The 24830-nt window shown below is 50.6% G+C and overlaps 2 protein-coding genes across 3 annotated transcripts; both read right to left on the reverse strand.

Annotated features, from left to right (window-relative positions):
- Positions 1-373: 373 nt before the first annotated feature.
- LOC122381976 (cuticle protein AM1274-like) lies at positions 374-3326 on the reverse strand. 2 transcript variants are annotated; one of them, XR_006256618.1, is made up of 3 exons: positions 1463-1577; positions 896-1092; positions 374-763 (listed from the first exon to the last, which is right to left on the reverse strand). XR_006256618.1 is itself a non-coding variant. In XM_043366784.1 (3 exons), the coding sequence occupies exons 1-3, from the start codon at positions 3265-3267 to the stop codon at positions 496-498; spliced, it is 474 nt and encodes a 157-aa protein (XP_043222719.1). In that variant the 5' UTR covers positions 3268-3326; the 3' UTR covers positions 374-495. The 2 variants fall into 2 exon arrangements, 1 of the variants encoding a protein (XP_043222719.1); XM_043366784.1 differs by lacking the exon at positions 1463-1577 and adding an exon at positions 3259-3326.
- Positions 3327-7748: 4422 nt separating this feature from the next.
- LOC122381989 (diacylglycerol kinase 1-like) lies at positions 7749-23530 on the reverse strand. The gene is made up of 8 exons (XM_043366814.1): positions 23435-23530; positions 19184-19325; positions 17560-17684; positions 12742-12876; positions 11845-12000; positions 11151-11352; positions 10775-10956; positions 7749-9753 (listed from the first exon to the last, which is right to left on the reverse strand). Exons 1-8 carry the CDS (start codon positions 23528-23530, stop codon positions 9658-9660), a joined length of 1134 nt encoding a protein of 377 aa, XP_043222749.1. The 3' UTR covers positions 7749-9657.
- Positions 23531-24830: the final 1300 nt, after the last annotated feature.

The raw sequence follows: 24830 nt of genomic DNA on the forward strand, positions 1-24830 counted from the left end.
GAAGTGCGGCGTTTGCGGCAGATGTTGCGCGCAAATAGCATATATCCACCACTGCTTCACAAAGATATTAGTATAAAGTTTTAAAATCGTTGGATCACCGCTGACGTCACAAATTCTAAGGGGGCATCTCAATGCATTAGCCCCTTAGAATCCGAAAACTGCAAGTTTGAAATTCCATATCTCCGAATTAAAGCATTTTTCGATGCTGTGAGTGCCCAAACCGGTATTTGCAGGCCATGGCCACCAATTTGGCTATCTCAACTCAAAACTAATGTTAAGGTGGGATGGTCACTTTAAACTCGCGCCGTGCTGGGGGAAGGGCGTTTTAAACACACATTCGCCACCTGGCATCCCAAGGAATGCTATTCAGAAGTAATACAATCATTGAAACGTTTATTTTGTTCATGACGTGGACAATGATGAATGCATAAATTACACACAAACATCAAATAAATACAATAAATGAATCACTACTATTGTACTCCATGGGTGACCTTAGTTGTAGGCGGGCTGGTAGGCGGGCTTGCCGTAGGCAGGCTCGACGTAGGCGGTGTCCACCTCGGGGGTCGGGTACTCGGTGGGCACCGGGGTGGGCAGGATGTCGCTGGACGGCTGGTAGCCGTTGTCGTCGGCGACAAATGTCACCTTGACGGGGTTTCCGTATCCGTCGGTGTAGCTCCAGGAGCCCTCCTGGCGGTAGCTGCCCTCGGGCTGTCCGTAGGCGTTCTTGCCGTAGCCGGGCAGAGGCACGCCGTTCTCAGACCTGTACGGTAGAGAAAAACCTTAGTACTGCATGGCTAACTGGGTGACTTGGGTATGGAAACATTTATACCACGCCAGAGCAACGTGGCCGCCAATTTGTACCTAAATGTAAGCATATCCAGTACCTACTGACCTGTAGATGCCGTTCTCGGTGCTGAAGTGGAAGTTGTAGGTGCCATCTCCGGGGTGGACGCTCTCCTCCTCGAGGATGGCGATGGGCTTGTAGCTGCCGTGAGCCGGGGCCGGGTAGGCGGGCCGGGGGCCGTAGGCCGGGGTCGGGTACGCCGGCCGGTCGGCGGCGGCCACCAGCGCCAGAGCGGCAATGATGAACTGAAGGAAAATCATTCCATTGAATAGTGAATATGACGTTTCGTAATTTGTAGCTGAAGCGTACCAGCAATTAGGTACATATGAGTGTTTTATGTATAGCTACAACTTAAGAATGGTAATAAAACTGATTTAAAGGGACAGTACCATCGAAAAAAATCAATGTATGGAGCTGATTTTTTTTTTACTAGCATTTCTCATTTTTCTGAATCAGAAAAACATAGTTTGAGGACCGAACTCGGTGAAAAATATTTTTTCATGAGCGAGTCATTTTCATGAGCGAACCACCACTACAAGCATGGCCGCCACTTTGGAAGCCTGCGAAATTACTACAGAACTGGCGCAGATAATACATTATTGACGCTACGCTTACGCGGAAGCTCTTCTGAGGCCTGTTTCACTAAAAACTTGCGATTACAAGTGTTTGAACTTTACAATTCATAAGTATTTTTGCAAACTATGTAAAATCGGGTTTCACTAAACTTCATCACCAGCGGCACCTCCGATAAAAAGAGTTGGTAAATAAACTTGTAAACAATAAAATTGTTTTTAATCAAGAACTTTAACATGTTACAGATATTGCTTCTTTTTATCAAACTATGTCTAGCTTTCATGTCAGAAATTGCAGGAATAAATTAAAAATAATGATGCTGTTTCTGAGTGGTATAAATGATAGTTCACAATATCTTATTATTGAAAGAAAATAACACGTAAAACATTTGACAGCAGAAGACTGTTGAATGCAATTATGGCGCGCGAATGACAAAACATGACGATATTTATTTATTGCTCGTAGCTGGTTCGTAGGGAATGTGCTAAGTGAAAAAGAGCATATAATGACTCAGCATATCATATTTGTTTTAAATAATTGATTGCTTTGCATCATTGCACAAAAAGTATCAAAATTCCGAACGTCAGGACCACTGGAATTTCAGGTTTGTAATTACGATGTTTTCTTTCAAGTTTCTGGTCTTCGTGAAACAGAAAGTTTGCGATTCCCGTGTTTTCTAGCAAACTTTTTCTTGTAAAAAAGTTTGCAAATTTTAAACTCAAAATTCATGCCCGAAGGTTTCGTGAAATCCAAATTTCAAATGTTGGTAATTATTTCTTTTAAACTCAAGTTTTTTCTTTGTAATTACACACTTTATTTGTTAGTGAAACAGGCCTCTGATTGAGTTGTCGTTAGGGAAAGGCAGCATTAGGTATTGCCCAGAAGATATCACGTGACAAGCTGAAGGAATTCCTTCAAGCTGAAGGAATTCCTTTGTTGAGCCGCTAGAATCCGAAGGAAACAGCGGAAATTGCCTACGACTATTTAATGAATTTAACGGTGATGAATAAGTGCGAAAACGTTTTGGCTTTATAAAATTTGATGAAATGACCAGGGTAAAAGTTTTATTACTGGCGGTCAATTCAAAACGGCGCAAACATTTAAACAGTGAAGATAGTGAAGCACGATTCAAAGTGTAGTACACCTTTCTTACTTTGAGCGGCGATAGCGGGATAACGGTGTGGAGCTTCGAGGATCGGTCTTCAGTTCCCGGACCAGAAAGGTGGGGCCTATGCAATGTCAAATTTCATCAAAATGGTGATACTGTCCCTTTAAAGGGACCCTCCCAGCTTAACATTAGATTTGAGTTGAGATAGCCAAAATGGGGTCCCTGGCTCACAATTACCGGTTTCGGCACTCACAACATCGAGAAATGCCTTAAATCGGAAATATTGAATTTCAAAATTGCAGCATTTTGATTCAGAGGGGCTAATGCATAGGAATACCCCTCTGAATGTGTGACGTCAGCGCAGATATCTAACGATTTTTAAATGTTGGACTAAAACGTTTTGTAGCACGCGGTGGTAAATGCTGCTTTGCGCGCAACAAATGCCGCACTTTCAAATAAAGTCGCTAGGAACAGCGGAGATCCCAAAAAGTAAACAAAAGTAAAAGTCTAATATCTTGAAAACCGGTGAATATTTTTCAATGAAATTTGGTAGATATTCGTTTTCGCTCTTTCTGAACCGAGCGACATCACTTTCGTGCCAATTCATTAACTTTTTTGAAGGTGGGAGGGTCCCTTTAAGCACAACCTGATGCTAAACACGCTGCAAATAGTTTCATACTAAATCAAGGTTCTCAAGAAGCCCTACTCTGCAAAAAGGGCGCATACTTACGGCCTTCATGTTGCTGCGAACTGGTTGTGTGTTGAACTGGTGCCGCTAGCGGTGGTGGCCGCCGTTATATAGGAGTGCCTGCCCGCTGACCGACTGACCACACCCTCATGGTCAGCTCCGGTCCGCGACATTGTGCCAGCCCTACCGGAGGACGCGGATGACCGCAACACCGCGCGGTCAGACAGGCGTTGGCGGGTGCTCGTTTCAGGAGCGGCGTCTTGATCTATGGGCTCTTAATGAATTGGGCATTTGAGTAGCTTGTAGCTTTTTAAATCGCTAGGTATATGTATTAACACGCGCACCGACGGGGGGGGGGCGGATATCCGCCCCCCTGAGGTTTTTCGCGGATAGCGGAAAAAAACGCGGCGCGTAGCGCCGCGAAATTTGGTACGACTATTTTCTCATCAATTTTACACATGGTGTGCAATTTTGAACCCCCTAACTTTTAAGGTTAGGTCACCAGGTCACTTTGAATGACCCAACCTCAAGCCACTTTTTTGCAACTTTGTCACCGTGCCAGAGCTACAGTAGATGTCGGAGGCCTTTGAAAGTCGCAGGATGTGATTAGGTCATTACGAGCGAGCGAGCGCAGCGAGCGAAGCGAAGTCTTTTCAATATAACGGAAAAATCTCAGTATGAGCGGCCCGGCCCGGCCCGGCCCGGCCCGGCCTGTAACGCTTTTGAGAGGCTTATATCTCAGCAACCGCTGGACCGAATGGCCTGCGGTCTTTTTTGCTGGGTAGCCCCATCCCTTCTACCCCGTAATTGACTACTTTTGATACATCTCAGTGACCGCCGTGGCACGTGCCACGTGAAAAGTCAAGGGTGTTCAAGCAGTTTTGCAAAAGTAATGATTTTGAGAGGCCCGTATCTCAGCAGTGGCTTGAGCGATTGTCTTGCGGTCATTTTTATAGGGTAGCTGCATCCCTTCTACCAAAGTTCGGATACTCTTCATCTATGTGAGTGACCCCCACTGCACGTGCAAAATACAACAATAAGAGGTGCCAAATTTGTTCCCATTTCACTAACTCGGTAATTACTGGGGCGATTTCGCTGAAACTTGGCATACAGGTAGGCACCCACCAGGCAATGCATTCCCACGTGTTGCGGTTAGGGTGCTACTGCACGTGCGCACGTGCAGGGGGCGTTTCCAGATCTCGAGAACGGCTGGGCCGATTGCGCTCAAATTTGGTACACGGTTGGGGACCGGTTAGTAGGGTGCCGTGCAAAAGTTATTTTGGACCCCGTTTGCACGTGCGCACGTGCAGAATGCCGCTTCCAGATCTCAGGAACGGCTGTGCCGATTGCGTTCAAATTTGGTACACCGCTAGCGACCGGTTAGAAGGTCGCTTTGCACAAGCCCGTTAGAAGTACCCTCTCGCCCTTCTGCACGTGCAGGGCTCACTATCTCGCTCGCTCGTTCTTCGCCCAAAAGGCGTTTTACTGGTTAGTAGCTGCAATTTGTATATCTCGGAATTTTGGTGTCGGTGACCTAAGGTCAGGTCAATTTCGCGACCTCCCCATTATAAGTCAATGGGGGAAAAATCAACTCCCTGTTTTTACCACTAAAACGGGTCGGAATGGCCCCATATACCATACATGACTTCATATACGATCAACCTTCACTACCTTGAGGTCTGTTTTGCTGTTGGGCAGCTGTAAGGTCATGTGACGTCATCAAAGGTCACCAAAGGTTTTTTGCCAATAACTCCGTACAGGAACAAAATACAGCCGCGCGGACGGTCTCATTGTGTTCAGCTCGTCAAGACGCATCGAATGATATACATGATGACCTCGAGGTCACGTGACCTGAGGTCAACCTTTGACCTTGACCTTTCGAGGTCAACATATATATCATTCGATGCGGATTGACGAGAGGATCACGATGATGCCCTTAGTTTGCTCCTATCTTGGCTAATTCGAAAGTTATTCGAGAAAAACTCTCTCCATATCTAGCGCCGCCATTTTGACTTTTTCGACCCCTGTGACGTCATCTTTGACCTGACCTGAAAATGACCTTTGTAAAAATTGTAGACCTTGTCCGTGCGTATCCGATGCCGTTTACCGGTTGTCGCTATCTTGCTTCGTTCTCGAGATCTCAGGAGGGGGGGGGGGCGGTCATCCGCCCCCCCGTCGGTGCGAAGTTGGCGCAGACCCCCGTCGGTGCGCGGGTTAACTTATTAACCTAACTTACTCATTTATATGCCACGCACTTTTTGCCTATATCTTTCACCTACGCAAAATATAGGTACCTAAGCATAAATGTGAATAACTAAATTCAGTTAGGTTTAGGTATGGGCGCAAAATGACCTTGCAGTCGGCGCGCCCTTTACCCCCAACAAACAAACAACAATCTCAGTTAGGGTCTAAATTCTAAAACTTATTGAAAAAGAAAAATCGACTAGCTGACATTTTTCACATCGACTGTTATCTTCTCGGGTGGCTGGTGAAGCTCATGGACAACGTTTAGCCTAGAAAATCACCACTGCCGTGTTTTTTTTCTCTTGCTGAAACGAGCTTGGGTTTAAATTCATGGTATTTACATAAAAAGTTGGTATACATGTATGTTTCATTGTTTATAGAGCTTATGACGGATCATGTCTTTCCGTTTTGATCATTCGTAATTGTAGGGAGATACTTAAAGATCCTACATAGACGTGCAGATTATGTTTTTGAAGAAGACGAAAAGATCCTCATATCTGAGAGGAGATCCACGACCACCAAATTTGCATGGTAGCTTGTTGCCCACTCATAATGGAGCTAGAGCACTAAAACTGGCACCAAACGACTCGCGAGGACTGGAACCTACTTTCTTACTATCGTTTAAACTACTAAAGGTTAGGCGATGACCTTAGGTCGTTTACGAGTCAGGTCCAAAAACCACTTGCACTGCAGCTCTGGAATATGCGAACGGGAATAATTGCGATAAAAAAGCAGCATCATTCGGTAGTTCAAAGAGAAAGACCATTGTAGCTTTCACCGCAAACCACCAGTAGATATGTGACCTCGTGTGACCTGGGCAGCGTTGGTAACGCTCAGGAATTCAGCGCGCTAAAGGCCTCCGCCCGGATCCAGCCCGGGTTCGGGACGCCTCGGATCCACTTGGTTTGACCTGGACAGCGAGAAACGTTCACAATTTGATGTTCTGCCCAGGTCAGACGAGTTCACATTTGTATTTAGCAGCGGCTCGCGGCGAAAGTTACTACATAGTCTATATTGGCTACCGAATGATATGCTTTTGATCGCAGTTGCTCTTACATATTCATGTGTTCAACAACTGCTGTGCAAGTGTGTGTTTGTTTACCTAATCCTTAACTACGCCCTTTTGGGCTACATCACCTAAGGCCATTGCGTGACATATGAATTAAAAAGATAGTGGGAAAGTAGGTCCATTCCCAGCAGGTCGTTTGGTACCATTTTCGGAACTCTAGCTCCATTGGATGGGCCACAATCTGCTGTGCAAATTTATGGTCGTGATCTTTGTTGACCTCTGTAGCCCAAACGGCTGGGAGTGACAGCGATTGATATAGGTCACGTGTCCGACACCCAAGGGATGCATCGAGTCCAAGTTTCAAATGGATCTGGGGCGTCCCAACTGAGTGCGAGCTAAATCCGGGCTGAATATGGGCTGCCTTGGCGGACAGGGTCAGCGGCAAGTCGTTCAGACTCCACTCGCCCTCTGTCGTCTTCTGTCGGTGTCGGCATGCCTCCCGACGAGCTCACGAGCTCTTTGGTACGGAATACGGAGCGTAATCACCCAACAGGTGAGGCTATGGTACCTCTCCCCTCCCTCTCTTTACTCGACTCCTTCTTCTTTCTCTCTCCCTCTCTCTCTTTACTCTCTCTCTCTCTCTCTCTCTCTCTCTCTCTCTCTCTCTCTCTCTCTCTCTCTCTCTCTCTCTCTCTCCGCACCTCTTCTACAGACGTCCTTGCTCTGTCTGTTCCTCTGACGGAGGACTAGCCGGCCCGCTCCGGCCCTCGCCGCTCTGTATCCAGACCAGGGCGTTGCCGTGTCTGTGATGAACGCCCCACCGCCGGCCGGCCGGCCTTGCCCCAGGCTCGGCCCGGCTCGCTGCCGGGTACGTCGGCCGTCGCCCCGAGCACACAGTCGGCACGTCTCGGCCACACTGGAGCACTGGTGCGCAGACCGAGACACGCGGCACGCGCGTGAACGGCGGGCCGTGAGCCCGCCGCCGCCGGCAGTGGCGCTGCTGAGTGGCCCTGCAGATAACCGTCAGATGGCGGACGGGACGGGTCAGAGGGACCGCTGCAAATGAAAGACGGGAGAGGCGCTGCGGATAGGGGACGTGGGGAAAGGGGTCCCCTCATGCAGATAGTGAATAGGATTAGTGGCCACTTGAAACTTGCAAAACGTCCCCCAAGTAAGCCCCACGCCCTGCCACTGACCGCTGACCACTGACCGCTGACCACTGACCGAAACCTCGCCGCCACGTCCCACGGTCAGGCTAGTATCTACCACAAACGCCGTCACAGCAACCGGCTTGGGAAAGTTTATTTACACCAAGGAACAAAGTGGACTAGATATTTGTATAAGCAACAATGATATAATAACTGCATAATTCGTACACATGGTCATCAAAGGCTAGGACGAACCACAAGACACACGCACGCACAGTGGACTGGACTGGACCTGGCGCACCGGCTGCGGGCCGGAGTCCGAGGTGGGGCCGGGGCGGGGGCGCGGACGCATTCCGCCGCCGCCGGCCGACCCACTCGCACCAACCATGTGAAAAATACCGGAACACACGCGCGCCTGTGTTTAACACATACAAATGCTTTTCTGTTTTACCCAGAAATCATGAACAGCTACGGACAGCTACGAACGAATGGAATTCGCTAGCCCGACCGCCGGTCCAGACGGGCCAACGGTGACGTCATATGCAGTGTCGGGTCGTGACGTCACCGTCGTCTGTCGGTTGGCCGGGACGGCGCCAGTCAGCCAGCCGAGATGGCGCTATGTACAGGGGCGTAGCTGATAGAAAACCGACTTCCAACGAATCGCCGACAACAGACGACATGGACAATAAGTCAAAACACGTCGAAACGCTGATGTCGCCGCACACCTAGCTTGGTCTGAGACGCCGCCACGCCGGGGAAGGAGCGCCGGTGGAACTGGAGGAGAACCAAACGGCGGACGATGGGCGCCCGTAGGGGAAAGGACATGAGCCCTGTGTCCTTTCTCCTAGTTGATGCGCCATCGCCCAAGATCATTCACCTTTGTACTCTGCACTAGAGATTCTCGTCAACTGAACAACTCAGCGAGCCTGCCCGAGCCGGGGTGGGCGCGGCGGCCGGCGGCCGGCGGAGCGGGTTCGCCGGCCGGCGCGCCGCCGCTGTGCGCACCGCGTGTGCGTGGATGGAGGGGCAGGTGAGGTCGGCACCGTCACCGCAGTGAAGGTGCAGAGCGGCAGCGAAAAGTGAGGTAAGTTGCACGGGTGAAAATGGCCGCAGCGAGGCGTGAAAATGGCGCTAAGCTCACGAAGAACACCGCCAGGCTGCTTGTGCGCTAAATAAAACACAAAAGGAAAGTAGTTTGGTCCTGCAGGTATCTAAAGGGTGACCTAGCAAAAATGAGTAATGGTTTATAAAATGGTAACGTCGATAGGATAACACGAATAAAAAGTACCTGTTAAAAAGGTAGTAAAAAGTAGACTACAGTTATGAACATAGACAGCGTTTTGACTGATTTTATCATTTGACTATTTTTGCGCAAAACGCACAACTTTAAAAGCCCTGATAGTTTGGCACAAGCATTTCACATCGCTGACCGCCACACCAGCGCGCGGCACAGATGTCACCTGTGTGCCTGTGCCTCTCTCTCTCTCTCTCTCTCTCTCTCTCTCTCTCTCTCTCTCTCTCTCTCTCTCTTTCTCTCTCTCATTCACACACTCGCGGCCCAATCACGCCCGTTCTGCAGCCCACGGCGAGGCGCGGTCCGCTCAGAAGAGACGTTGGTTACCCGGCGTCTTGGCACAACACCAACAATAATGGACTACAAGCTCCCACAGATAATGATTAAAGATGGACTCTGGATAGAAACCCTAGGTCAGCTCGCGCACATTGGGCGCCCTACGGCGCTGCGACTCTGCGACAGTACAAAACCCGGCTGACGATAAACCAGTGCTGGCCCACTAGACGCGCACGCAGGCGGGGCGCGCGGCCGACCGGCCGGCCGGCCCTGCCGGGGTGTCTGTCAACGGGCGCTCGCGAGCTGGTCCCACTCTGAGGTAATCTTTCAGCGCAAAGTGCATTCACTCTAGATGTCTAAACTCCCTGGTCTCGCGCGCGCGAGGACCCCCTCTAGGTCGGTGGTAGCTGAAGATAAGCGTAGTCTTGGCTGTTGGTCGACAGGTGCGCGCCCGGCGGGCCCAACGCGGCTCACTTGCTGCGGATGAAGCGGAGCAGGCCGCTGGCGCGCGATGTGGAGGGAGGTGCCATCAGCATGGGCACCTGGTTCTTGTGGGTGATCTGGATCTGTCGGAGGAACGGAGGAGGACGCCTGTCAGACGGGGAAGTCGTCGGTCACGGCTCCGTCAGAGGCGGGCGGTAAACGGGTCGCGGTGACGGCCGGAGGCCTGTCCTTCCTACTCCGTGATCATTCCTCCCTTAGAATAGGCATGATGCTTGCAGTCGAAACGCAACGTGTATATTCCAAAAGGAAAATCTTAGACCGCTGTCTAATTTTAGGCATAACTATATCAAGGACGACCTTGTTGAGCATCACTTCTGACGAGCAATCAGTATTCGGTCTAGCACACTAATGCACTTGATATGGTCAGTGTGACGTCACCGACTAGCCTACATATGGTCAATGTGACGTCATCGCGTAGCCTACATATTGTGTCAGTGACGTATCTTTCTACTACAGACTTCACCTCCTCGAAGGATTACAAAACAATGCCTAGCAATTACAGGAAGATGACCTGGCTGCCGCACTTTTCCACCGGCTCAATGAATGTAAAAGTTGGCAAGGTCGGCGCTGTCGAGCGTGTCAAAAACCGGTCGGCCGTGCAGAAGCCACTTGAGACCAGAGTGGCTAGTTTTTGCACTCGTGTAAAACAGTGGCTGGCGGTGGAGCGTACTATACAAGGCACGCCGACAGGATTGTGCAGATTGCACGAACTAAACGGGCGGCATAGTATGCAGTTTGTACGTAAAAATAGGACAAATGATGGACAAAAACGCCGAGAGGTTCTATGACGAAGGCTCGCTAATTGGCGTTTGATGCTCCAGTACATTTCACAAGTTGAACATCATTGAAATTCAGTACGTTTTAAATTACCCTAAAAAGCAATAACTCAAGAAAGAGTTACTGTGCTGGAACTGTGCAAGAAATTAAACAGAGGCATCTCACGAGTCGATTCAAACCCACATAATTTGCTATCTGCCTCTGTCAATTCCATTCACTTTATTCAGCCAAGGGCATTACCGGTGACCTGTTGGAGTCAGTAGGTACGCTCCCAGCGCCGGGTACCAGGGTGTCGGGCTGGCTCACCGTGCACGGCGGCTGCATCCACGGCTCGCCGTCGATCTGCATCGGGAAGCGTTTGCGCGTGCGTACCACCACCGACGAGCACTGGGCCAGCCGGCGGCCGGAGGCACGCAGACCCGTCTTCACCTGACCCATGTGCAGGCAGTTCTCCAGACCAATCACCTCGATCATTTTGTCGCCGATGTCTGCGCACAGGCGAACGCAAGTTCAGGTTCAGAGAACATCGTCAGCCAAGGCAGCTCGTTACTACGAGCAGTGATATTCATTACGTGAAGATATATCTAACAAGATCGGATTATCTCTTATCGTGAAAATAACAATCAAATTCAAAGCAAACCTTTTTTCGTTTTCGCAAGAGAACACCTCCGACTAACCGCACCTTGTATGGCAGAGTTGAGATCGAGCGAGTTGAACGAGTTGCTGCTGAGTTCGCGGTCACGGTCTTGCTTTTTCCGCTTCTTGGACTTCTTTTTGCCCTGGTCACCCCAGAGGTTGGAGCCGCCGTGAGTGTATGGAATGTTGAGCAGGAGGATGCCCTGCAGCGACGGTCCGTTCGCCAGGTCCAGCGACACGCCGTCACACTGTCGGCGACAGACGGGAACGAGAGTAACACACTGTCGGCGACAGAAGGGAACGAGAGTAACACACTGTCGGCGACAGGAGGGAGTGTGAGAAACACACTGTCGGCGACAGAAGGGAGTGTGAGGAACACACTGTCGGCGACAGGAGGGAGTGTGAGGAAACGCTGCAGTGTCGGCGACAGGGTTGCAAGGTATCAAGAACACCGAGGTGTCGCGACAGGACGGGGGTGAAAATCCATACACTAGAGAGAAGTCTTACTACGAGGAAACTCAGAGAAAGGGACGGTCGTAAGACTTTGAATGGTAGTGTGAAAATAAAAGTGAAATAGAATGGTACTTGTCGATTAGTGGGAGAGTGCAATGATGTCATATGAAGGGAACTGGCGTCTTGTCTGGAAAGTGGGTCAGATAATTGACAACTGACGTAATTTCTAATTTTCCTATCGAGTCAGATTATTAGACAGAGCACAATAGCCAAAAGTTTGTTCTTACCATGATATCGATTTCTTCATGAAGGTTCTTGCACGACGCCGTGAACGTTTCTGATGTGGCGAACTCGAAGTACCAGAGCTTGTTTTTTACCCGTGAATTGAACTTTTCTGGATTCTTTTCTCGCTCTAGATGAAATTTGACGCATATTGCTGCATCCTGAAACCAAGGTGGAACATTTCCTAACGGTACTTTGGAGGTACAACCCGGGCTCGCAGCCTGCCAAACCAAGCGAAGTTGGTTACGTTATCGCCTCGGATGGCCCAGCCAATCAGAGACCAACGCAATTCGTCTAGCACGGGCAAACACTGAGAATCAAGGCCAGATCGATAAGACACCAGTAAACTGTCCAAATTTGAGGCTTGATTGTTTTAAACACCGGAAGGTCACGCCCAGGTCTGGCTGGTCTGGCATCATTGTAGAAATGAATGGAGATGACGTAACACACGTCACGAACTTAACTACCCAGACAAGGCCACCGGCAGTGTCACCGGTAATGACTACATGCGGGGTCTCTCTCTCTCTCTCTCTCTCTCTCTCTCTCTCTCTCTCTCTCTCTCTCTCTCTTCAGTCGTGAATGTCGATTAGATGACCCCGTGAGCATCGCGCGATCCCTCCCGACATGCCCCGCCCACCCTTTTAGCCCCGCAGTGGCAGTTACCTTGACGCTATGAGATGCGTCATTTTCGGTAACGAATCGAGAGCGTCGGTAATCACGTATGCCAGGCGGGGAGGCAGCGCAGCCTTGACCGCTAGCCGGTAGCAGTAGGGCTATACACTACCGCGATTACATCTCAATGGGAGGTCGGCGGCTGGCGAAATCCCGGCTCTAATTGCCCTGACGGGGGCGGAGGAGCGCGTCCGGCGGGGCGGCGCCGCGCGGCGCGCTCGGTCGCTCACCACGCCTATGGAGAAGTAGTTGTTGATGATGTTGTAGGGAATGGGCTCGCCGGGCGGGTCGTCCTCCTGCATGCGGCTGTCGGACACCTCGATCCTCCAGCGGTCCATCATCACCGTGGAAGCCAGCTCGATTTTCTGCCGTCACACCGTCACATATTGTCACACATCGTCAGATACCGCCAAATACCGTCACAGCGTCATATATCGTCACACCGTCATATACCGTCACATACCGTCACAGAGTCACATACCGCCACGTAGCGTCACAGCGTCATACCTATATCACAGCGTCACATACCGTCACAGCATCACGACACATACTCTCACCTACCGCCACAGCATTATATACCGTCACATACCAACACATGCCGTCACGACGACACATGCAGCGACACACACCGTCACAGTGTCACATACCACGCCATAGGCATCGCCACTGCATCGTCTCGGTTAGCAGATATCGTGCTGACAGCGTTGAAGTCAATGTCCCATCGCCACGACCGGAGAATGCAGCGGGGAGTAGAAACGTAACACCATGAGTCTGAACGGTAACTGCAATGACTCACAGCAGAGTAACCAGAACTCTTCACCCGAGAAATGAACGCCGAATAACTCAGCGGTCAAAACTTGCTTGGAATGAAATTTTAGCGCAATTTAGCGCAATATTTACAGATTGCATTAAGTTATATATAAATGTGTCTTACGAGTATAGTTGTATGATATCGGACACTGGTAAATGGCACTTAGGTACTATGTAAATAGGATTCACTAAATGCAAATTTTAGTTTAATAACGGACACTAAATTTCCCACTCCAAGCTTAATGTAAATGTGTGATACGTGACATTTCACTGGCAGTTCTTACTATAAAAAGCACTTGTCTCGCTTATAAAGTATTCAGGAAACACGCCGACCGTACAAAGGATTATACCGTAAACGGGGGTGACTTTGCCATGTTTTCAACTTTAGACGCTTGTATTCTTCACACTTCTTAACTTGTTGGGATGACTCTATGTTCAAAACACGGATGAAGGTTAACTAGCTCTTTTGGTTTTGCTATTATCGTATTTATATCTTGCCAAAAAATATAATTTTTAAAGAAAATGAGTCGTGGCAAAGTTAAACTGAAAAAGGGGTGACTTTGCCACTATGTCAAAAAATGGTTTTTTAACGCTTGCAAATAATTTCTAAGCATTTTTGTTCCATTGTATGGGGGAGGGCAACCATCTTTAATTGTTTAATAGGAAAAAAATGAAGCAATTCAAAGTTTTTTGCTCTTAAATGATGTACAAAAAAGGAGAGATACATTACTTTTATAATACATTATATTTGTTGAAAATTATTGACATTGATAGTAAATAGAAACTGAAAAATGGTTCAGAATAGAAAAATAAGAAAAATATGATTGTATCGGTACTCTAGGACCGTGCCACATTCCTCCAGCGGCATTGAGAGGAACAGAAAGAAGATGTTCTTGCGGCAACTTACCGGCACCCTTATTATCAGCGTTTTGATCTATAAAATGATACCGATTTCTTCAGCTAGTCTTACTGGCAAACTCAGGAGTTGTAGATGATCATGACTGTGCTGAAAAGTTGGGTCCAGCTTCATTCATTTTTTGAGTTTGGTAATTTTTGCCTTTCTATACTCCCACTGTGCATTCCTGTGCTAATTGTAAACGTATAAACTCTCACTTTTTTAAAAACCAGTTTGGATGTCAAAATGATGCTACATTAAAAATTATTTTGAATTGCATCGGATAAGTATTCAATTTTTGCATAAATAACATGGTGGCAAAGTCACCCCATGTGGCCTGCTATTCAGCTGGAAAAATCGCCACCAAAAATTTTAGCTAAATGAAGTGACAAATGCCAGTTTTGTTGGATATGCTAACTTAACAGCCTTGTCATGATCAACCATACCAAGCTTCAGCATCGCAGGTGGTCTAAGACATGGTTAGATAATAAAAAGTTTGGAGCTCTTCAAATTTGACCATTTCAATGACTCTAATAAAATGGAGCCCAGTTAGGTATTTAGTGGTAACTTACATACCTATCAGTGTTAGTTATATTGGGAGGCCCATCAATTACCTTTCATTTGTGCATAAAACATCACTACATTCCTCGTAAAATATCATGGGAGATCTCCCTAAAGCATTTTTCGAGAAGCATGGCAAAGTCACCCGGCGAGGCAGTCACCCCCGTTTACGGTACCATGTTTCCAATCAGACAGCGAACCAAGCCCACCCGCGTCCCAGACCTCTGAGAACAAAACCAGCACGCGTCTGGCCTTCTGCTACACTCGAACACGACGTGTAGCATTGTGTCACATTCGCTCACCTAGTCACGACCAGTAAGCGATAGCATCTAGTGCCCGTTGGTCATGCATGAATGAGACAGTGGGCTGCTGAGGCCTCGCAACACATCCGTCCGCGGTAGCTTTTATGACGGCCATCTAGTGAGAGTATCGGCACGGAGTTGGGCCTGGAAAGGTCGACGAGGACATGCTTCCCCGTCGCCGTATTGTTAGATTCCAATTACCGACTCGATTGTGTCCATGAGACGTCATGCCATTGTGACGACTCGTCCTTTTAATTGTGAACGCAGTTCGGCAATGACAATATTGGCTACATGTGTCCTCTGTACACAAGACAACATCTGAGTGTTGTGAAACAAAAGCATACACAACTATACAAAAGCACAAATGGAATGTACGAGTAGATCGAATGTCCTCGCATTGTTGATCATGAAAAATGAATGTGATTTCCTCTGCGTGAAATAGGCAATCCTGGAAAATATTAGTACCTTACGTGTATTGCTAAGCTTGGAACACGTCGTGCGCCTCTTTCTTCTTTCTCTCTCTCTCCTTTTCTCGCCTTCTCTTTCTCACCCCCTCTCTCTCTCTCTCTCTCTCTCTCTCTCTCTCTCTCTCTCCAAAATGACATATCATCCGTTCCTCCCCTCTATCACACTTTTTTCTTTCTCTTTTTCACTTATCTCGTGTCTATCCTCCCCATCTCTGCCATCTTCAGACGGCCCTCCTGACGGCGTTTCTCGGGATGGCCGAGGCGGGAGGGGAGGGGCGGGGCGGGAGGCGAGGGGAGGAGAGATGGCACGCAGGGGCGTCTCCCCAACTGACATCAGATCAGCATCGGACCTCGCCAGTAGCTCCGACACAAGGCGCGGCGTCCAGCCTTGACCCAGATGGCTGCCACCTCCTCCGGCGGCGGCGGGACGCCAATGGACGATCCGGCGCCGCCCGCCACTCCGGAACAGACGCTCCGGGATCGCTTTATGGGCCCAGCGACAGCGGCGCGGCGGCCTCGGCGCTATCGGGATATCGGCTGCTCACGGGACCCGGCCAGGTGCCAGCCGGTGGACAGGAAACTCGGCGGATGGGCGGGGACGGGGGCGGGGCCAGCGCTCCGGAGCCGACCGGAAGTCATGAGACGTTAACTCTCCCCAGATACTTCCAGGAGGACGGACAAGGCCGGGCGGTGAGCGGCTCCGTGTCGCTGGGTCAGCTGTCGATCTGATTACTGCCGGAGAGTGGCGGGTGATACTATCAGAACCAGTCGACCAGTTATATGGCATTGATTTCGCCGCCTAGAATATCGAAGCCGTCAAATGAACAAAGGGGTTACTCCAGAAAGTTGAATTCAGAAGAGCAAGCGAGCCGCAATTCCAATCTGATAACCAAAGGTTGGCAAATGGCGTCTTCAACATTTCTCAACCTTTTACCTGGATATGCCAAAATCATTTGGCTATAACTAAGAATAAAGTAGCGAATGGTTAGGGATGCAATACAGATTAGTCTAGCATGAGCATTGTGGTCATAAGAATGCGAGGCCGAGTTCCATTAAATTTCATATCGGGAATCATGTGTATGTAATGGTTTTTGAATGCATATACATGTTTATATGTTTATGTTTATGTACACATGTTCCGGCTTCCGTGAATTAGTGGGTCAAATTTCCGCGGCTACTGTTCTTCCAGACGACATGCAGAGCGAGGACGTGTCCGATGTAAGTACTAAGGTGAACATAGGAGCACGAGCGGGCTCCCGGACTGTTAGTGCTGCACCTGAGCTCAAATCGCCCCCGGCCCCGGTTCGTGAGTCAATCCGCTGCATCCGCCGCCCCTGTCCCGACCTCCCGCTGTCCGCACCCTCCACTCGTGCTGTCCACCGTCCCTTTCCCCGGCATCACCTGTCCACCCAGTTCGCCCCCAGGGCCATCACGAATGTCCCCGTTCGTGCGACGCCCGTGTCCCCTCGCTACCGTTAGCGGGCTCACTACCAGCTGACCACCGGCCGCTGCCGCCACCGGGGAGCCCCCCGACCCAGCCACACCGCGACCTCCGCGGCACCTGCCAAGGCCTCCTCTGGTGGCCGACTAACGCTACGGGCACCACTCACAACCGGTGCGGCCTATTGGAACCAGATTGGTGCGGTCAACATGCCGTGTGCATGCAACAGGACCATATCAGGAATCAACTCTATAAAAATAAACCTCATCTAGGTTAGGCCACTCAGTGACGTATAACGAAAGCACGTGGCGCGCCGACGTTCAGCATTAAGTGTTATTTGAATGATATCAGTGACCCAAATTCAGCGCCATTGTTTCGCGACACCCACACACCAGACTGCGACATATCAATTTGTGATTTCCTTCAGTCTGCTTAGAATTGACTCTTCCCGGCTTTGTACCGTGGTATGTGGTAAGTTCTTATCAGCTACACGATTCCGCGTGTTATCCATCTAATCGGCGATCACCGTCATCACGCAGCGCCTCGCAGTGCGGCCGGGCCGGTCGACTGACCTTGAGTATTTTGTAGATGGACTCGCCCTCGTAGCCGCCGCCCCAGCGCAGACAGCGCGCCAGGTCGTTGCCCGTGCCCAGCGGAATGATGCCCACGCACGGCGGGTGCGCCAGCTGCACCTTGTCTGTCGGAGACACAGCACAACTGTGACAGACAGATGCACAACTGTGACAGACACAGCACAACTGTGACAGACAGATGCACAACTGTGACAGACGGATGCACAACTGTGACAGACAGATGCACAACTGTGACAGACAGATGCACAACTGTGACAGACAGATGCACAACTGTGACAGACGGATGCACAACTGTGACAGACAGATGCACAACTGTGACAGACAGATGCACAACTGTGACAGACAGATGCATGACAGCAAGGTGGGTCAGCCGAAAGATGCGGGCAGACGGTCGGGCTGCAATGGTAGAATAAGATAGAGCTACATAGAAGTAAACAGGGAATTAGCAGCACAGACCAGAAAGGGTCCCGGAGTTTCACAGACACATACGAGTCGAGCTACACTGAGAGGCTGCAGCTCAGAATCGGGGACCATCAGGCTCCTCTGTAACATCGTGACACTAGTCTCTCCGACTAATAATGCAAATCGAAAAGAAAATCGGTTACAATTATGGTGGAATGTGAACTTGTTCAGATTAGAAAGGGGCCAATTGATCCCCTCTGCTGATTTGTAGCGCGTTTAACGAGCAGCACGGTAGAAAAATGACCCCAAAACGGGGCGGAGTGCCCCGACCAGCCGGCAGTTTCATCAGCCAAAACTGATGGGATTGCTCCACTGGCAGGACGGTCAGGCAGAGAACAGTCATCTGGAGACGACAAACGACAGGGGACAGCCACACAAAACGGCCGCTTTTCGTCACCACGATTTAGCGATGACCCAATGGCGTAACACGGGACTGATGTCAGTCGAAAAAAGGAGCTCCACGATGGAGCGTAATCTCAGCATGGCAAAAATCAGCGAAAAAAGACGGACGCGCGGACGGCTGCGGACGAACGCTCCAGAAACCATCGCTCCATTCCTGATCGGCGCGAGCAGCGCGGCGAGTTGCGTCACAGTCGCTGTCTGAAAACGTACCCGTCTGAGTGATGGGGCGACCGCCGGAGCGATCTGACCCTAAACGATCACCGCAGGAGACGAACGGGGACGACCAGCGACGTCTCCGGGCGGGGCGGGACACGGAGCGGCCACGGGGCGGGGTGGGGTGCGCCCGGGCGCGCTGGGTGATCTGGGGTGGCTGGGGTGCTCTGGGGTCCGCGGGGGTGCGCCGAAGTGCTCTGGGGTGCGGTTGGGTGCTCTGTGATTCTCTAGTGGGATTGTGATTCTCTAGTGTGATTCTCTTTTCGGCTCTGAAGCAGAACCGACCCAGTTACAGTGGCGAGCCGAAGAGGGGAGGGGAGCCAAGCTGAATAGCCTTCAGTCTGGGTGCCGGGGAGGGAGGGAGAAGGGGCGAGTAATGGGTGACAAGCTGCAGCGTGTCGCCAGTGGAGCAGCTGCGGGGGCGGAACGGGCGCCCATTTGAACTGAGGGGCGGGATCAGATGCGATATTGGACCGGTGTGCCAGCTGAGGTCACCCCAAGAGAGGACTGACAGACGGGGACGTACCCATCGAGTCCAAGATCCAGCCGATGGTGCCGTCGCCGCCGCAGCAGATGACTCGCAGGTCAGGCACGTCCTTGAAGAGCTGCAGGCCCTGCATCGGTCCGCCCTTGGTCAGGTTGTACACCTGGCGTGGGTTCAGCAGGTACTGCAACAGACGGTTAGAAAGGGGCGGTTAGCGGTGCGGTGGGTGCAATCACCTGAGGGAATGGACGTGGAGAGGTGTAATCACCTGACGGGATGGACGTGGAGAGGTATAATCACCTGAGGGGATGGACGTGAAGAATAATAACGTAGGAAAAGGGCAGAAGGTGGTACGCTATAAATGCCAAGTAGGCAAGCACAATGATGTCCTAGTGGACGGAAATATGGAAAGACCAGATGATCTTATCACACAACGCTAGGAACTGGTTATAACATGCTGTAACCTAATGGCCAGCAAAACACTAATTTACTGTTCATCTATTATCATTAATAAATTCCCAAGCCCCAAACTACAGAAACTATGCCACCAAAGCTTTGAAGCAGAGCACTGAGCATGACACACGCTGATTCTGAAATGCGTTCGTGACTTGCGTAGCATTTGCATGGAGGGATGAACTGGCGACACTTGAATGATAAAAGAGCGGTCCGAATATCTCATTCACCATCCACTGCATCCATGAAAGTTAAAAAAAACGATGAGCTCATGTCAGAGTAGACTCAAAACTTCCATAGTTATTTGGTAGCATACGCTGCGCAAGAAAATCAACCTACGCTAACCACTTTGTTAACAATAGATTTTACTAGGGTTACCCGCGTGCTTCTTCGCGTGCTCCGCAACGCGAAGAAGGGTTGTTTTTGACCCGTGGGTATTGGATTGGTCTGTGTCGATTTGATTGGTATCCATTTCGTTCGATTGCTTTTTCACGGCCAAGCATTTTGTAATAAAACAACGATACATCGCATCGAGGTGCCCGTGTCGTATTATCATGCGTTCTGCTTAAGAATGATTCGAAAACTGGCGTGAAGTCTTTTGAGGGCCATCGATGAATTTCGCTAAAAATGACAATGTAATGCTTTGGAGCATTAACATTTTAACAATACTGTTGCTCATCCTGCAAAAGTGAAGACTGAACCTTGGACAGAATTGAATGCTCTTTCCAACGGTGCCATTTTTAACTGCCGAAGATATCAGATTATGGAGTAAAACCATTTTGATAAACAAAGTGGCACAAAATTGACAAACACCATTTTCTCCCGTGATTCGTATCCACCTTGAATTGGATCAATCAGCTTTTCACAATTTTTATATGATAGGCGGTACATTTCTCTTGCCAACAGGCGTTGTTCCAACTCGCTCTGTTAAACGGTCACCTAATAATAAAATCAATTCCAAAATCCGCCCAAAACCGCAATTTTTCAACAAAAGTGCCCTCCCCGGTGCACGTGGCGCGTGCTATCCTCTATATCGCACACCATTCAATTGCCCATTCAATTATCTACACGATGCTGTTTTCCCCGTGCCGGTCGGACCCCTGGTCACCAAGATATTGCACCGGGACTGGACCCGTGTCGGCCAAAATTAGCCGTTTTCGCCCGATTTCGCACGCCGATTTATACATGTAAAGTCTATGACGCGAATTTGCACTTTTTGGACACGCGCCAAGCGCTCACTTACGACCCGATCGAGCTGAGACCCCTCAAAGGCACGTCGCGCATCTTTGATCTATAAGTTGTGCAAATTTCACCGGGCTAGGTGCAACGGTCTGGCCTGTAGTCCACGCAAAGCACCAAGTCGGGACCTCGCTAATGGACAGACGCACCCTCCTCAAATAGTAAGATAGATTTAATTTGATGACTTTAGTTATCAACACCACAATGATGATATGAAATAGGTATGAAGCATCCACCATACCAGATACTTTCAGCTTCGTCCAGAAAATATGTTCCGACCTATTAGAGCTATTGGACGCCAGACACAGAAACAAAAGGAGCTGTACCACTGGCGGCAGGCAAGGGTTAAAGGACACAAATCCCTTCAACATTTCTACATACGTGCTTAACAAATCAAACATCTACGAACATCTGAAACATGTTGTAGAATCTCTTTTTGAATATCTAAGTCACCATGTATGATATGATTATATGGTGTTGGTTGGGCGGGCCGGTTTTTGCGCAGCAGCCTGCGCAGTGCCGGGGGCTGTCTGTCTATCTGCGGTGAGCAGTGTTGTAACTGGCGATAGCCGAGCCACGGCGGCGGCATCCCTGACCCAAAGGCCGACCCGACCGCCAAGGTCGTCCTGCTACAACAATACGGTCACGTCTGGCCGCCTGTCGCCGCCGATATGTCCACTGGAGGGTCGCGGTCGGCGTCTGACACCGGGCCGACACGGGAGAGGCTAGCGGTCAGCGGTCAGCGGTCAGCGGTCAGCGGTCAGCGGTCAGCGGTCAGCGGTCCGGTCAGCAGCGGGCTGCCGCGAGCTCCCACAGCTGAGCCCAGGCGGCCCGCAGCCCGCGACTCGAGCTCCCACAGCCGAGCCAGGCAGCTGGTACGTGGGAAGGACCGCCGGCGGCCGGGGCGGCGGCGGCAGACACCGGCCCGGCCTTGCCGCCATTGACGCGCTGCAGCCTGCAGGCACTGCGGCCGGCCGGCCACGCCAGGGCACGGCCCGCACCCCGCCGGGCGCGCCGCGACCGCGCTCTGTCAGCCAAGGTCGGGTCGGGGGCCCCGCTGACCCGCGGCCAGCTCAGCTCGGCGCTGATGTAACATCTCGCGGGTCGCCGCCAGCCACCAGCCGCCGTTCATCGGTCTCGCCGCCGCGGCCCACTGTCACGCCCATCTCGGCCACTTATCTGGGCTATTAGTGGGTGATAAACGCTCATCGGCGGAGGGGCGGCTCCGGAGGGTCCGTCCAGCGCGCGGCCACCCGTGAGTCACCGTCCCGTGACACAGCGCCAGCGGCGCGTGCAGACGGCACGGGATCACGACATGTTACGGCATCGCCGCTCGGCTGACTGCAGTACGTGGGATAATCCAAAAATAGCATGGAGAAAAGGCATACACTCCCGGGAGCGAAAGTTCAATGAAACCCACAGAGTCAATCATCATCATCATCATTTATTTCGTTTGGAAGCTCCATGCACTCACGGCTTTTCAGTCCAAGTGTCATACAGTAAATAAGTAGGCTAGGCACATATATAAAGCTAAAATAAACACTTAAGCTAAAAGTAAACCATGAAAAGCATGGGACTTAAAAAGTAAAATGCATATCGGTACAAATGACCGAAAGCTACGCGCACAGTGACTAGTCACCATTGAGTAATAGTCGACAACGCCTGCGACAAGTGGCCGACGTGCGTGACGACCGAATGTCTGCTGGCAGCGAGTTCCAAACGTCACAGGCGCGGTAATAAAAGAACTTGCGAGCATGTTCGGTGCGGACCCTCGGCAGTTCGAGCTGCATATTATCAGTGGCTCGAGTCTGTCTGCTCGACACGTCGCTGCGTTGTACAAACCGCTCAGAGAGGCACTTCGGTGCATGAACATTATTCAACAAGTAATGCACAGTACTGCAGTCATTCTCCGCCACCAGCCTGTCTATATGGGGCCAGCATAGCTCTGCCAACAGAGGCGTCACATGAGCCGAGCGTCGGACCCCCATGACGACCTGTGCACAGTGGTTTATCACCTTCTGAATACGGTGTCGCTGCACGACGCCACATCCCGACCACACAGACATACAGTATCGGATGTGGGGGAAAATTAACATCTCCACGATCATCTGCTTCACGTTTCGCGGCAGGCCGCGAGCGGATCTGGACAGTCCCCCTAGTGTGGCATAGCATCGGCGGATGACCGCGGTCACATGCGATTCAAAAGTCAGTCCGGAGTCGAACGAGGTTCACCCGAAATTGAATCGGAACTTTATTGTAAGGCGATCGATTCTTCCGTAGACCGTTATTGGAGCTATATGATCTAAGCATAAACTCATCAAAGAATGAAAAACTGATGACAAGTTGCACCGACGCCTGATATGTCCTGAACTATGTAGTTACGCCGTCACCACAAATGAAATTTCAGCACGAATAAAAAATGTGTGAATGTGTGTGCAATCGTTTGGCATGTAGCCACGACTAATGATTCTCAGAGCGCAGGGAAATCTTCACATCGGTTGACAGCGCCATTCCGATGAAGGGCTATCGGAGCCGTTCGCCGCGCGCCCATTGTCTGGCGGCCGTCTGACCGGCTGACGAGTTGAGTCATCGTTCCGTCACTGGCCGGACGGTGGGCGGGCCGGGCGCAGCCGGCCGGCACCGCTGCGCGCCGGCACGAGCCGGCCGTTTCCTTGCCGACAGCGAGTCCTTGTCCATCGCTCGGAGCCGGACGGTCGGACGCCGCCCGGCGCGCCGCTCAGTCAAGGCTGCCGGCCGCGCAGCAGCAGCAGCCCCTTCCGTCCTTCTGGCCCGCTCGACCTTCCGTCCAGAGTCTGGAGAGCAGCGGCGACCCCTGCCTCTCCGTTCAGAGCGCGGGCCGATCGCCCCACCCCGTCAGCAGCCGGTGACCCAGCCGGCGGGCAGGGGCGGACCATGGCCCAGCTGCAGCCGAGGATGACCCGTCGGACCCCTCCCTGACCTGGCGAAACTGGACCAGCCCTGCTGGCTGCCTGCCCTGGCCGTCCGTCGTGTCAGTGAGGCAACTGGGTGGGGGTGTCTGCTGCGTCACAGGTGGCCCGCCGGCACTGAGATTAGTCGCGCTGATAGTCGATCGTTCGGTCACTCAAAGGATTAGCCAGCAACCGACGATTAGGCAAGACGCTCTGCATATCATCATAAGTGCTCACTGAATACTCGATCTAATTAGGACAGCCAGATGAGCGGAGTGGTAGTGGGAGACATGGCTTAGCACGGGATAAAAATACGACACCTATATTTCATAACTGCCTAACGTTAGATCGACAGTGTTTGTTCTTGACCACTCAATCAGTCACTTTGAAATATCAGTTTAAGTGAAAGCCGCAATGGGTTTAAAAGATTGCGTTTAAGGTGTGAGAGCCAGGCCCCTTCCTCTGCGAGCTGCCTCTGCACGCCTCGGTCCTTATTCATAACAAATAACTGTGTGAGCTGAGGAGGTGTCGTTTACTGAAAACCCGAGTCCAGCCTGTGTGGCCCGTGGTTCACCACACCCGCTTAGTACACAAAACAAACAATGCTCATTCTTATGAGGCACTTTACATAGCGCTGAAGGAAATGTGGACGGTCAGCTTGTTTGTATCTGTTAGCACTTTGTTTTTCTGTACTTGAAGAGCCAATTGCCAAATGCATGGTCGAAAGACGTTGAATGAAAGGATTGCAAATTAGCAATGCAAAGTCAATAGCCATCAAGTACGAAACGCATCACAAACCATATCAATTTTGTTCAACTTCCTTATACCTAAATGTCACAATGTAGAACAATTGAGAATCAACGATTATTGTTTTGAACATGCTTATTGCTTACATGATTGTACAAGCTTACATGTGGTGTCTCACACCTTATATTTCAGAGCTTCCTTCATATCCAATTCTGAGTTTGCCTAAAGATATGCAACGGGAGATTCGAAAACAGATCAGGTTTGAAAGAGCGGTCAATGCAGTGATGAGCCTCAGGCTCGTCGTGGATTGGGTGATTAGT

The sequence above is a fragment of the Amphibalanus amphitrite genome, unplaced genomic scaffold (genome assembly GCF_019059575.1).
Source record: "Amphibalanus amphitrite isolate SeventyFive unplaced genomic scaffold, NRLGWU_Aamphi_draft 000131F_arrow, whole genome shotgun sequence".
Lineage (NCBI taxonomy): Eukaryota > Metazoa > Arthropoda > Thecostraca > Balanomorpha > Balanidae > Amphibalanus > Amphibalanus amphitrite.